Source organism: Chroicocephalus ridibundus, chromosome 3, assembly GCF_963924245.1.
Source record: "Chroicocephalus ridibundus chromosome 3, bChrRid1.1, whole genome shotgun sequence".
NCBI classification, from domain to species: domain Eukaryota; kingdom Metazoa; phylum Chordata; class Aves; order Charadriiformes; family Laridae; genus Chroicocephalus; species Chroicocephalus ridibundus.
Window position 1 is genome coordinate 119,225,902 of NC_086286.1, and position 15,203 is coordinate 119,241,104.

General features: G+C 38.5%; 1 protein-coding gene across 1 annotated transcript; it reads left to right on the forward strand.

Annotated features, from left to right (window-relative positions):
- Nucleotides 1-1,230: 1,230 nt before the first annotated feature.
- TDRD15 (tudor domain containing 15) lies at nt 1,231-9,917 on the forward strand. Its single transcript, XM_063330923.1, has 2 exons — nt 1,231-1,304; nt 3,880-9,917. Exons 1-2 carry the CDS (start codon nt 1,277-1,279, stop codon nt 9,915-9,917), a joined length of 6,066 nt encoding a protein of 2,021 aa, XP_063186993.1. The 5' UTR covers nt 1,231-1,276.
- Nucleotides 9,918-15,203: the final 5,286 nt, after the last annotated feature.

A 15,203-nucleotide genomic window follows, 5' to 3' on the forward strand; every position in this document is an offset into this window, starting at 1 on the left:
AAACAATTTTTCAGTTCATAATGCATACATATTCTTATTTTCTGTTAAAGAAGCAAACAGACCAGGAAAAACCCTGTCTTCCTAAGTAACTGCCAGCAGTGGAATTAATGTTGGCCAACACAAGAATGCAAGAATAAAATAGACATTTTGCCCAGAAATCCAAAGCTAAAGATGTATCAGTGACAGAACTGTACCTTTGATCTGCGTAGCACTTACAAAAAAGCTTAAATGTGACAAACATGACTGATTGCCTACAAAATCAAATTAAGAATTCCTGTAAATTTTAGGGTTAATTCAAATAGCTATGATACCACTTTAAACATGTATTATTCAGACTTCAATCCAATAGCTGTATTTAGAGATCACTATCATGTCCAAGAATTGCAGCTTTTCTCTCTCCCAATTTTGCAAAGGGTAACTACAACACTGCAACCCTGCCCACTGGATAAAAAAGGTAAAAATTGAAGGCAAACTCTTAGAAATTATTATATGCGTATGAACTCATTCCAAACAACAAAATCACTTTAGATATTCCAGCATCTGTTGATATTTGTAGGACTATACCTCATACCAGGTTTCCTTATTGTGACCACCTCATTAAGCTTATGCTCTTGGTAAAAAAAACTCCAACGAAACCAAAACCCACACATCCCCTTCCCCCCCCCCCCCCAAAAAAAAAAACCAAAAACAAAACAATAAAAAAACCGAGACTTGTATACAAAAAACAAGCGGGGCAGCACACTGCACCCCGTTAAGATGTACTCCTCCTAGCCTAGAGAATTTCTTCCTGATGATGAGAGAGAATAAGAGCTCTCAAATCCTCTTTAGATAGCTCCAGAAGATTCAGTGACCCAGAGGCACCTTTTATAAAGCTCAGAGACCACCTCATAAATAACAGACAGCTGCAAAATGCAAACACGAAGGAAAAGAAAAAAAAAAACCAACAACCAACCAAACAAAAATAAACGCAACTCCAAAAGAAAAACGAATTAGACGAGGCCCCCCACACAACACCAGCGCCAATACTTCCCCCTCAGCGCCGGGCGGAGGCGGGACCTCTGCCATTTGGCCGTGCTGATTGGCTGGGCCCTGCTGCCGCGCTCCTGCCAATCAACTCGAAGCCCCTTCCTCCGCCCAAGAAGCGTCTCAGGCCGCGCTGGTGCTGCCGCGTGCGCTCCTTGTCCGGCAGCGTGTGGCAGGCGGGCTGTGCGGCGCCATTTTGTCAGCGTGGGTCGTTGAAATCGGTGTCGGGTAAAGTCATCGCCCTCTGGCGGTTATGGCTCTCACATGTCCCTTTCGCTCTTGTAAGTGGTAAGGAAACTGTTGCTGCTGTAGGGTGGTGGTCTTCGCTTTCGGGTCTCACCTGGCGGTGACAGCCTCTGGCTAGTGGTCTGCACGTTGTGGAGTCGGGCCTGTCTTTGTTCCTCCCAGGCCAGCGCTGCCTGGAGTATCAGACAGCCCCGGTCTGAGGGGCTGCTTTGGAGAGCAGCACAGATACCTTAAGCTGTCACTCGTGTCCTGCATTTGGTTGCATTTAAGAGGCCATTGATTATGCTGTAAACTTGTTTGTGTGGTAGTAGTGCATGATAGAGTATTGATAGTGATGGCTAAACATTGCAAACAAATGTGTGACCACTGTTGCTTAGAAAGTGGGTGGAAGATTATTTGTGTTGTTCTGAGGTATGTTCTTTGAGCTGCAGTGAAGAAAAAATGGTCTTACTGTGGTTTTAGGAAGGTGGATTCAGTTTTGTAATTTTGTCTTGTGAAATCTTAACATTGTAATGAAACTGGGTATGAGGAATTTTTCCAGGGTGTGTTTGTTGGGCAGGAGGAGGATTTAGAGTAGTACAAGAATTTATGTATATTGTTCTAATGATTTTTCTATCATCTTTCCTTGTGGAGAGATGCAGAGTGGTTAATAAGAGGGCTGAGGTTTCTAAAGATGTGTTCTGAGTGAATAAGTCCTAACTGGTGTATAGGTGAGTAAAAAGCAAAAGGTCATTTTGTAAACTGTAGAAATGTGACTGTATTGGTGTAATGCTACTATTTGGGCTGTGCCAATGGGCAAGCCAGTGTTGATGCAAAAAATGTTTTCATTTGCTATGTGTTTCTGCAACCAGAGGTTTGTTTCAATGGAGAGAAAAAAAAAAAAACCAAAACACAACCAAGAGGTGCCCAAAGCATCAGTGGTGCACTTTCAAAAGTTTGATTCTCTCGAATATTCAGGTGTTTCTTCCAGGCAGACGCAATCTTTTCCTGAAGGCTGATTTCTTTTATTGAAAACCCCCTGAATTTAGTTTTCTGTCTTATTACAGGGAAAAGTGGAGAACAGGGGGCTTGTTTAAGAAGGTATTTGTCAGATCTGGATTTGGTACTGCTTTTATGGGAGGCTTTCTTGGGTGGCTAGTGTTTTTTGTGTTTGTGTTTGGCTTTTTTTGAGAAGTCACGTATTGCTCTTCCTCCTGCCCGAGATGTTCTAGTAAGCTTTACAGTAGGAGTGCTCATTTACTTATTAATTTATTTTTTTTTCCTGGAACTAGAATGATAGGGATCAGTATTTACTCTGAAGACAGGTTGTATGATCACTAGCTACTTCACGTATGCTTGTGGTAAATACTACCATGGCAATTCTGTTGCAACTTTTTTGTAGGCTGAGGAAGATCTTGTTCTAATAACATTCACTTTCAGCTTCTCATAAAAATTCATAAATTGAGTATGTGCTTTGTCCAGTCTATCCTTGTGTGTTTATCCATTGTCTTTGACAGATGTTGTCTACCCTTAATTACTTTGTTAGAACAGCAGTTTATTCCACAAAATTGCTTGGTCAAATTATGGACGTGCACAGCCTTTTTAAACAACGTGAAATCACAGATCTGTTCACAAAGTTGAATGGAATCAGAAGTTGATTTTGGGGACGAAATTATAGGTGAAGGTCAGAGAAGTATACGAAAGGTTTGAGGATACTTAAACTGCCAGAAGAGGAGTGTTGAGACAGTACAAAACACACCTGGCACAGTCGTTAGTTGATGGGCAGTTCAAAAATGCTGGACATAGATGAGGTATTCTATATGTCCTTTCAATTATGAAAACTTAAAATAAGCTACAGTTACACCTGATAGTGTATAGACAGCTAGATTAAGTAAATGGTAAAGCACAGAGCTGTAAGATGTCATTGGTTTGAAGGAGTGATTTACACAGAAAAAGCAGGGTGAGTAGGGGAAGCATCCTTTGTTATTCACATATTAAAAAGAAAGAGAGAAACAGACTGGAAATACTTCTGCAGGTGAACTCGTTTTGTAACTGCAGGTCCAGTGCAATGAAACACTTTCCTGGATCTCCTTTGGAGAGATTGACTGGATTTACTAATTAAATTTACTAGATGTAAGTAACATTTGTGAGATGAGCAGAGATTGTCTAAATGACATGAATTGCTTTCCACTCTCTTGTTTTCTTTGAGAAGAAATACAGTTATCTTTGTGGTTGTCTGTCCTGTTTCGCATTCCTGCATGTCCATGTAAGTGTCATGTCCCCCCTCCCCCCCGGTTTTCTGATATAGTCTTTAATTCTCTGTGTTATTTTGGGAACAGCTTTCTGATTTCGAATTATTCTCAAGTGATAAAATTAGTTTATCCACAAGAGCAAGTCCAGAGGTACTTTTTTTTCCCAGATGTTACCTGAAAATGTCTTTACAAAGTGAGTTGTGTCAAGCGTATCCTAATTGCACAAAACATGACACTGTTAAATGTTTAGTATACTTTTTAACTAGAAGTGTGATAATATGCTACTAAAGTGTTTTGAAAACAAATTTCATGAAAGGAATTAGTTGACAAAGAAAAAATATGTGAAATTATGAGGCTGATTTACTCCTTTTCTTTGCAGACAGAATGGAATCTTTGACTCCCTCACCAAACATAGTGGATATGAATCTGAAGATAACTAGTATAGAATGCCATCCAGAATGTTTGGTTGTAGTGTTCCAGGGTCAATACAAGGCAGGATGTGAGCTTGACTATTACATACTACAAAATGAAATACAGCGTGTATTCAAAGTAAAAGGTAATGCTGACGTTGGTGGATCTTGTTTGGTGGAAGATACAGAAGGAAAATGGCATAGAGGAAGAGTTCTGGAAAAGAGGGAGAATATCTGTGAGGCTTTTCTTATAGACACTGGGCAAGTGCTGGTGGTTGAGGAAACGCATCTTGCTTCTGCTTGTGATGAACTGTTTCACCTGCCCCCAAAGGTGGTTTTGGGCGTTTTTGCAAGCATACTTCCTCTGGGAGAAAAATGGGGTCCAAAAGCCATTAACTATTTTTCATCTCTGGTAGGATTACAAGTTACAGGTCATGTGAAAGCTGTTACACCATACCAGCTGTTCATTGTAGAAGTACCGAAGATCATTAATGATGTCCTTGAACTGAAGTTAGGAAAATTTATTGATGGAGATTCATTTTGTCTTATTGTTGAAACATTAAGAGCGTTTCCCCAAGAAATGCTTTGTAAAAGAGTGCCGCAATTGTTGCAACAGAAGTATCCAGTCAAGGAGTTCCTTACTTTCCTTAATTCTGAGAAACCAACAGATTTTTGGCCAGTTCCAGATGATCTCTTTCCCCGTCTACCTGTTGGCAGTAAAGAAAATGTAAAAATAACTGTTGCAGTAAGCCCAAATAAATTTTACTGCCAGATACAGAAATGGCAGAAAGAGCTGGAAGATTTGACAGAAGCTATGCATTTGTACTATGAAGCTGTCACTACAGAAAATAATAAATCTTCTGATAGTTTAGGGCTACTCTGTGCTGCCAAAAGGCAAAATGGACAGTGGCATAGAGGAGTGATAAAACAGCTTCTCTCTGACCGTGTGGAAGTCTGGTTTATGGATTTTGGCAATATTGAAGCTGTGCCATCTAGTTGCGTTCAGAAACTTAGAGTTGAGTTCATGGCATTACCGATGATATCGTTTCCATGTGTGCTCTCTTGTTTTGGTAGTCAGGATGATGCAGTAATAAAAATTCAGCTGAAAGAACTTATATGGGCCTTGATAGGACAAACTTCTGTGTGTGTCCATGTTGATTTATTCAATGACATTAAACACTTATATTACGTTACGCTGCAAAATCAAAATCTTGGTATGAATGCTAAGCATCCAGAAAACCTGAATGAGGCAGATGCATCTTGTGTCTCTCTTTTGCAAAGAAAAGTCACAAGTATTTCTGTAAACTACAAACCATTTGATGAGAAATACAGTTCATTTAAGAATTGTACAGGAAATAAACACACAAAAACCTGCTTACCTGAATGGGATATTTCTTTGTCAAGCCACTACAAAAGAGTAGAAATGCAAATGAATTCTTTCCATACTGGTTTTGTGGTATATGTCATAAATCCATCTAACTTTTGGATTCAAACATGTGAGTACCAGAATGAATTTCAAGTCTTGATGAAAAACATTGCATATGCGTATAACCAATGTGGAGCTGATGAAATGGTCCTTAAAAACCCAGAACCTGGATTGCTCTGCTGTGCCCGGTATAGCGAAGACATGTGTTATTATCGGGGTATTGTCACTGAAGTGCTTCATGAAAATATTAATGTTTATTTTTTGGACTTTGGAAATACAGATACAGTACCCTGTTGCCATGTAAAAACATTGCTTCCTGAGTTTTCTGATTTACCAGCTTTAGCTATGTGTTGTGCACTTGCTTGTACATTTCCTGTTGATGATGTGTGGGTTAAAAAGGAAATTGATTTCTTCAAACACGTTGTGTTTAACAAACTACTCCTGCTTCAAGTCATTGGAAAGCAAAACAACAAGTATATTGTTAATGTGCAGTTTAGGAATGGTTTGCAGCAAGGAAATGTTGCCACGTGTATGGTTCAAGCTGGATATGCTGAATACTGGGAAAAGACACTAGATTCTGTTCTAAATTTAGCAGAAAAAAATCAAGCCCCAAGTCGCCACAAATCTAAAAGAAAAAAAGTAAATGCACAGAGTATCTGCAATATTCATAAAAATAAGGTATCTGGAAATGGAGAGGTATTTCAGAAGGAAAAATCGTTAAGTGTGCCCTCAGTGCTGAGAGAATCTGTTATGCTGTCCTGTTTTGGAAAAGGTGCTATCTCTAAAAGGTGTAAATCAGTGCATGAGAAAAAATTATTTTATAAAGAGTTTGTGTTTAAACCCGGAGCTGTTTTTGAAGTGGTGTGTTCTTACATTGTTTCCCCAGCAGATTTTTCATGTCAATTGCAAAGTAAACTCCCAGAGCTGAATAACTTAATGGAACAAATTCAGACTTACTATAAAGAGCATACCAGTCCTTACAAACCTGGACAGGTTGCCTGTGTTGTTAAACGTCCCAAAGACGGGAAGTGGTACAGAGCAACTGTTTTGGAGCAAGTATCCGCAAATGAAGTTGATGTGGTTTTTGTAGACTATGGTTATCGGGAAAGAGCTTTACTTAAAGATCTTCAAGCTGTTCTTCCAGACTTCCTAGCTCTGGAAAGTCAAGCATTTCGATGTGGACTTAAAAACGTACCCTTACAGGTTGCCTCACTTAATTGGTCTGAAGAAGTGCGTAGACACTTTGAAGACTTCATTTCTGCTTCTAGAGGACCACTGACTTGCATAATTTGTGCTCTTATTCTTGTAAGCCCCAACCGTTTATGCAATGTAGTTGACTTACAGACTCCATTTATTAGTGCAGAGGAATTCCTCAGAGAACGTGGTCTCACCCAGTCTGAAGATATGGGTCTGAGAAACCTTGCATCTTTGGGTTCTCTGTACAGTTTTTGCTACTCATCTTTTAATATAAAAATTGGAAGTGAGGAGGAGGTTTATATAACTCACATACATAGTCCTTCAAAATTCTATTGCCAGCTTAATCGAAACACTGGAACTATAGAGGCATTGATGAAGAAAGTTAGTGTCATAAGTAAAATGTCAAATAATGCAAAATATGATACCAGCAATACACGATTATGTATAGCCAGATATTTTGAAGATGGTCTCTTTTATAGAGCTTTGGCTTTTCCTGTGGAATCGACATCCTATCTATGTGCTGACTTTGTGGATTTTGGAAATAAGAATATAGTAGAAAGAGACCAGTTGATACCTATTCCAGACTCTGCCACTGACCTAATATTCACACCCATGCAAGCTGTTAAATGCTGTTTGTCAGATCTTAGGGAGTCAAAAATTCCAGCAAGAGTTACTAGATGGTTTGAGGAGACGTTCCTTGGTAAACTGCTAAAGGCTGTAATTGTATCCAGAGAAACAGAAGGACAGATTGTTGTGGAGTTATATGATGGACAACTCAAAGTCAGTCAGAAAATTAAAGAAAAAATATTGGAAGAATTGGCACCAAAAAATTATACAGAACAATTTGTTGGAAGTAATAGACAAGTGATATGTCACATGGAAGATGACAAAGGAATTAATAAAGTAACTGTTAAAAGTCCTGAAAATGTTAAGTCGAAAATGAAAATGAAAGTGAAATGCCAAGTATATGATAAGTATTATCAAGGAGATATTGGACAGAATTTTGAAGATGGAGAGCAAACTGCATGTAGCACACAAAAGTTGTGTAGTGTGTCCTTAAAACCGCTAACTTTACAGGACAGTCAAGAACCAGGTTTTAGAAATACTGTCAGTGCTGTTCTGGAGCACAGAAAGGAACCTCTGGCTGGAGACCCTGCTTCTGACTCACTCTCTCATCCTGCTTTAAATTCAAAGGAAATAACTGTAAATGCTCTCTCTGAATCTCATAATGAAAGACTAAATTATACAGGTCAGCAGGAAAGCAGTAACGAAAATATTCCTGAATTAATCAGTCTTCCTAAACGTGATATTCAGGTGAATTCTGAAGTAGCAGGGTATATTTCTCATACAAATAGTACATCAAGTTTCTATTTTCAGCTCGCAGAGGATGTAAACTTAGTAATGCAACTAGCAGAAGAATTAAACGAAAGCATGATGAATACAGGTCATGAAAACTGCTTAGATGAGCTCACGGTAGGGGCTCTCATTGTAGCAGAGCATGTCACAGATTGTTTTTACTATAGAGCAGTTATTAAAACTCTGAAATTGGGAAACTCGTTTGAGGTAGAGTTCATTGACTATGGTAATGCAGCAGTTGTAAGTCCTTCAAAAATCCGCAGGATTCAGAAAAAGTTCTTAACTTTGCCAAGGCTCAGTGTTCATTGTTTCCTTAGCAGAATAAACAGTGTTCCTGATAAAAGCTGGACTAATAAAAGTACTTCCTATTTTGTAAGCAAAATAAGTAACAAGCAAGTCATTTGCAAGTTCTTAAAGCAACATGGAGAGCAGTGGGAAGTAGATGTAATTTGTGATGGAAAGTCTATGTCTAAAGACCTTCTGCAGAAAAAAGACAGGACAACATCGCAAAACACACCAATGCGTAATTGGGAAAATAGGATGAAACAAATTCTTGTTACAAATGGTAATCCTCAAGATAGAAAGTCTAGAAATGGTTTAGGTGGTCAAAGCAAAGCTAAGATGGTTAGGATGCAAAATACTTCCAAAACAGCCATAAATGTCCTTCCTCTAGATCTAAATTCTGGACAGGTAGAAGGAGCAAAAGTAAGCCATGTTTCAGAGAGTGGAGAATTTCATGTACAGTTACTTAGAAATTTGCGAATATTAAATGAGTTAAATGTAATGCTTCTCAAAGAAGCACAAAGAAGTGATTTGCTTAGAGTGGATGACATTGAAGAAGGATTGGAATGCATGACAAAATCTGAAAGGACCTTGAAGTGGTATCGATCAAAAGTCATCAAGAAATTTGTCAGGGAGAAGTTAATGCTAGTTTTTTTCATGGATTATGGTGAGTATGAGATGGTGTCCTTAAATAACGCAAAGATGCTCAGTGACGAGATCAAAAGTATCCCTAAACAAGCTGTGTTTTGTAAATGTGTTTGGTTTAAAAAAATGAATACAATTCAGCTTGTCCATGTAATAAATGCAGTCCTGGATCGTGAAATAAGGATCATGTTTTTGAGATATTTGGAATCCTCTCATATCTGGGAAGTAGATGTTTCAATAGGGGAAATTCTGCTTCAGGAGTATTTGAATGAGCTCTTAAGTCATTGTCGGACTGTTGTTGGACCAGAAAGATCCATTAATACAGACTGTAAGGAGTTTGATAAATCACTCAAGATAAATTCAATCACATGGACGTTGCTGCAAAGTGGCAGGAGGTATCCTGGCTTTGCAACTGCAGTTACTGATCCTTCAAACTTCTGCATCCAGTTTGAAATCTCATTTGATTGCATGAAAAACTTGTCTTTGCTGCTCTCTGACCTTCCTGACAACTTGCCAGCTTTGCCAAAAGAACTTGTGGCTCCTGGTGTTGGCTGCTTGATCAAGTTTGGACTGGAAGCACAGTGGAACAGGGCAGAAGTTAGTGAAGTAACCGCTCAGTCTGTTGTTCTTACATTTATTGATTATGGCTTTCTGAAGATCATCCCTTACTCTGATATCCATAAACTTAAAGTTATTCCAGAAAGTCTGTGTTATTTACCACGTTTGGCACGCTCTTGCTCTTTGCATGATATAGTCCCTGCCAGGGGGGAATACTGGAGTGATGAAGCTAAACTTCTGTTTCAGAAGCTTCTAAGTAAACCAGGGCTGATATTTCATTTTAAACACTATGGCTCTGAAATGAAATTAGAGGTGGATGTTCTGTATGAGGAGAACAATCTAGCTCAGGCCTTAATTGCTGCTGGCCATGCAGTCTACTCTAGAAGTAGATGCTGCCTCATTCCAGTTGGCAGAATTAAATCAGAAAAAACAGATTTGCAGCCTGTGTGTCCAGCTTCTAGCTACTGTGCTTCTCTTTGTGAACTGTATTATAATTACGATGAAGACTCTTATTTTGCTGACAGAAGTAAAGCAAAAAAGTGAAACAAAAAATATCTGAAGCATAGGACTATGTGTCATAAAGTTTCAAATAAGGAAGTCTGTTAAAGTGGGTGCTGGAATACCATTGACAGGATCTGAGTTCATATAACACTAAAGGAAAAGAAAAACTGTAAAAGATGGACAATGCTGTGAAGAATTTGGGTTTCTTCGGTGTTGTGATAAGAAAAGTAAAATTGACTTAATACACTGTAAGTCTGCTACTAGAAGCACTGATTGAGATTTGTGATTCTGATGTTCCACAATCCAGAAGGATGGTGTGAAGATACTATCAAAATAATTATTTGAATGATAAGTAGAATGAAGTTAGGAGAGTACTTCTTCAATGCATTACAAAAAAATACAGATACCAGTCTTGGTATATTTTTTTCCTTCAAGATCTACTGTTATATTTATTTAGACAATCATGGTTTTGGCAAACTTTTCTGTCAGAATGCTTTTACGATTTATATGTATGTATATATATAAAACTTTATTTGCAGTAACATCTGGTTTACAGTGGAGTTGTCTCCTTCTTGTTTTGGATGCTCAGAAAACAGATGCCAAGCATCTTTTCTTTGTTTCTAATTCCAAATTTCCCCTGTGAGTGTCTTTTCTCTTGTTAGGAGAAAGTTTACTAACAATAAACCAAAAGCTTTGATCCCCATTTATGAGAGTTGTTTTCAGTAAGCTCTTAGTGTAAAGATGCCGTTGACCTGTCTCAAGGTTCTCTTGGTATTTTGAGTTGCATCACAATTGGGATTGTTGTCTCTGCTGAGTGCTTGTTCCCCTGATCTCTCCTCCATCCTCCCAAAGAAGTTTTCTCCATATGCTTAGTCTGTTTGTATCTTGAAGGGAAACAGTCAGAGCCTTTTCCTTTTTTCTTCGTTGTAGGAGGAGGAAGAAATTTCAGAACTGAAAAGTGATGATATGCTCTGTACGTCTTAGAACTTTATTTTTCAGTAACTATTCTGAAATTATAAGAAATTGTAACATGTTGCTCTGATTTTTTTTTTATATTTTTATTTTTTTTAAAAAACTTTTTCTTCCACCTACTTCCTCAGTTGTTTGGACAAAGATAAAGTATGATGAGGCTTGAAATGAGAGCGGTTTTCTTTGTATGCCCTGTGACTGTTTGGATTTAAATGAAAAAAGGAATACATCCCCAATGATAGGCGATATATCTAGTGCATCTCTATGTGCAAATAAGATCTAAGAACCTTCCAACCTACATGCCCCCCCCCCCCCCCCAGTGCCCTGGATATCATGACGTATTTAATTCCTGTGAAAACTTGAAAGCTTTATCTGGAAAAGGGAATTTAACTTTTTTTTTAAAGGATAGAGATGTGTCCAGGAAATTCAAACAAATAAGAGATAACTTTGTAAAGATCAGCTAGCATTGTCTTAACTCTGCTGGTGAATTATTCAAAAAGCACGCAAATGTTTTTCAGCATACAAGCGAAGGATGCCCATTAGTAACAAACCAGAAAGCTTGTACAATAAAATTTCTTAAGTAAATGTTAGCTAAAGTATCAGAAGTGTTACATTAATGTAGTGATTAAATAAAGGGGTTTTCTTGTAACCATTTGTGATTGTTAACTGTTTTTATTTTGCACCATTTTATTATATTATTGCAGAATTTGACGTTTTTCCTAGTTAAAAATTATAAGCTTACCTGCCATGTTTTTTGTCGATAGTTTGACATACTGCTTGCTCTTATGATAAAATGCAAAGGTTGTATTGTGCAACATTACTCACGTTGAGTGATAACTGTACATTTACTTCACTGCACTACGTTCATTGTAGTGCCAAGTAATACTTTATTTGCATGTAGAAGCACTGATGCTTAAGGGTTAATTAACTCTGATTCTGACTTCTGGTTATCATTCAGTTGGAACAGCAGGTGTTTGGATGTCTTCTCTTTAAAAAGATCATCTGGATACCCTAAATGCCGGTCCTGTTGGTGTAGTATTAATACACAACTTGCATATTTTAATTTAGACTTTTTTTTTTTATATTGTAAAGTAATGTAATGGAAAGTATATTGTGCTTTAACTTGTGTGTACTTGCAGAACACTGCTTACCTGATGTTGCAAAATGGAGCGTAGAAATGACGGATGATTAAGAAAAAATAACCTCTGTGTGTACTGGTTTTTGTTCTGCAGATTGCAAATGTTAGATTTATTTGCAAGAATGTGTAATTTATTTTGAACTCATAATGAATCTAGGTTGTGGTAGTAATTCCTTTTTTAAAGGTCTGATACCCAAAGTGCTTAACGTTAAAAGTAGATACTTAAAACTATTTTCAGGATTATGCTGCACCTCTTAATATAGAGAATGTCTTTTGTTGCCATTATTGATACGGATTTTCAGAAGTCCATTATAAGGTTATGTTATGATTTTTAGATGAAGTTGCTGGGATGACTGGATATGGATTTTATTCCCAGTCTTCTTTCTTTGGTGCGTACTTCCCCAGTCCCCAAGCTCAGCTGTAACAGCATTCTTCTTGTAATTTGGAGAGGCTGTATTTGTAATCTGGTTGATAGAAAGTGTTGTTTATTTAGGATCTGGAATTTTAGGTGTGTGTTCCTTCTTGTTTAGGGGCAAGCATAATTCTGAGCAAAACCACTACTTTGATTTGGTGAAATTTAATTGGAAACCAGTGTTCATAGTTTGGCTGTATTTCATAAATGAACTTCTATTTTTGTTTGTACTATGTCATTGATTACGTTGATTAATTTTTTTTTTTTTAATTCATGATGGTGATAGACAACCAGTTGCATTTGTTTGGAATGAAAAATGTTCCCATGTATACTGACTTATGTATTCAGTATTCCGCCTTTTTGTCATGAATAATAAAAAGCTTATCTTCTGCGTGTAACTTGCCTAAGTCATTCTTACAGATGTTGGATGTTGTCTGTCTCAATGTGGATGTTGTCTGTCTGGACTTCTGCAAGGCCTTTAACACAATCCTCCGTAACATCCTCTCTTAACTGGAGAGAGATGGATTTGATGGGTGGACTATTTGGTGGATGAGAAATTGGTTGGATGGTCGCATCCAGAGGGTGGCGGTCAACAGCTCAAAGCCCAGATGGAGATCGGTGAAAAGTAGTGTCCCTCAGGTGTCTGTACTGGGACCAGTACTATTTAATATCTTCATCAATGACATAGTGAGATCGAGTGCACCCTCAGCAAGTTAGATGCCACCAGCCTTGTACCCCAAGACCGTCTGATTATGTAGTTCATGCTGCTTACGTTTCATTTACTTTATATGCGTCTTAGAGAAAATTATCTGACTTGGTCTTTAGTCTTCTACCTAAGTCTAAGCACAAGCCGTTTCTTTTGTGCAGTTTCCAATACCTGCAACAGAATAATCTGGTTTGTGCTTACATGGTATCTTCACCCCTGAATACTTTTCACCACTCTCCTAGGCCATCAAAGGCCTTAGCTAATTAAGAGGTTTAGTGCTCTGGCAGGACCTTTTTCTTATACATAGTGATCCGGGTGACATTACTAGCCCTGATGGTGAAGAGAAGAGGCTGGGGGAGGAGCAAATTGGTCCTGTGGGTTAATACCTGGTTATGCAGCTAATGTTATTGACAGAAATTTTGGTTTTATGATAGCAGGACACTTTTTGAGAATTGAGGACTGTTGGGTGGAGACAGGTTCCACTTGACAAAGCGAGGAAAGAGCATCTATGCCAACAAGCTAGCTGATGTCTTGAGGAAAGGTTTGAACCAGGAACAATGAGGATAGGGAGTGTGACTCACAGTTAAGTGAAGAAATGGTGGATGAGGTAGAAAGAAAAGGGTGCGGTGTGATGGGAACAAGAGAGACCTCAGGAATAGTGAAATAGAAAGGAGGCCACGTCAAATATAGGTATACAAATATATGCAGCCTAGGATATAAGCAGGAGGAATTAGAGCTGGAGTTCAGATTTGTGAGGGAGAGGCTGAAGGAATGAGTCAGCAGAAACATGACGAAATGTAACAGGGACAAATGGTCATAAATTGAAATGAGAGGTTTAGACTGGAAAGCAAAACCTTTTCAGAGTGAGGACAGTCAAGCATTGCAGAAGGTTGCCGAGAGAGACTGTGCAGTCTCCATCGTTGGTAGTTTTCAACACCCAACTGGATAAAGTTCTGACTAACCTGGTCTGACTGGATAGCTGACCCTGCTCTGAGCAGGACGTTGACTAGGTGAACTCTAGAGGTTCCTTTTCGCTTGAATTATCCTGTTACTGCTGCAGCTACTTTTCATACCTTACTAGCTTCCAAAGCCTACCTTCTGGAATGAAGCACATGGAAGTCCCTAAACCTTATTTTAACACATGGTTAGCCAGTTTCATTCAAGCCATCTCCACTATCAGTTTAAGTGTAAAAGGCAGATGAGTGAGAACTACATAGGTATTCTGTCTAGCTTTCTCCAGCTGTGATTGTAAAATTCCACTAAGGAAAAACCTATTTGCAAAACAGCTTGTATATATAGAAAAAGAATGTTAGGACAGAAATGCCCCAATAGGGTGAGGTACACAGAAAACCTGTCAGGTGGTTTATGCACCTTTAGATAGATGAGAGGTAGGTTTGGGAGCAGAAGCCTTAACTATCTCCTTTTGTCTCATCTCTTCCATCCCCTCCCCCTCCCTCCTCTCCAAGGTGTTTAAAAGCATCTCCATACATTCCTTTGCTGTAGACTCATCTATAACAGCCTAAATCTGATGGGATAATTATTCTTGAGAATATGTATGCTCATCTACTTACTGTCTCAGACTTGCAGTTGTTCTGTAAGAAATATTTTGAATAGAGGAGTGCAAATATCCCAGTGCAAATAAGCTAATTAGTGAATTTTTAAGACACCTGCTTATATGGCTTTTACAGAAAAGCATACAAATAAGTACGGTGTGGGTCAGTGGTCTTCAATGTTTTGCCACCTAGTGTGATCCATCACCATTTTATCTGATCTCACACTCCACGCCATAGGTATTAAGGGCCTGTGTCAGCCATGTTTTATAATTTGTACATTGATATAAGATATGAGGTTCAGTGGAGACATTGCAGAGCTTATATGCTTCAGCAATACATGGAGGTACGAGGAGAGGGGAGGAAAGACTTCTTCCTCAGAAGTCGAGTTGTTTGTAAGTGGGTGGCAATGCAATCTACCAGGGGTAAAGTATCATGATACCCTTTGAGTACTCTTTGGGGATCAGGAATTCCACAAAAATAACAACTCTGCTATTGTAAAGAGCTTTACTGGCTGATTTAAGAGTGGGAATAGCAGAGACTGGGAAAGCTG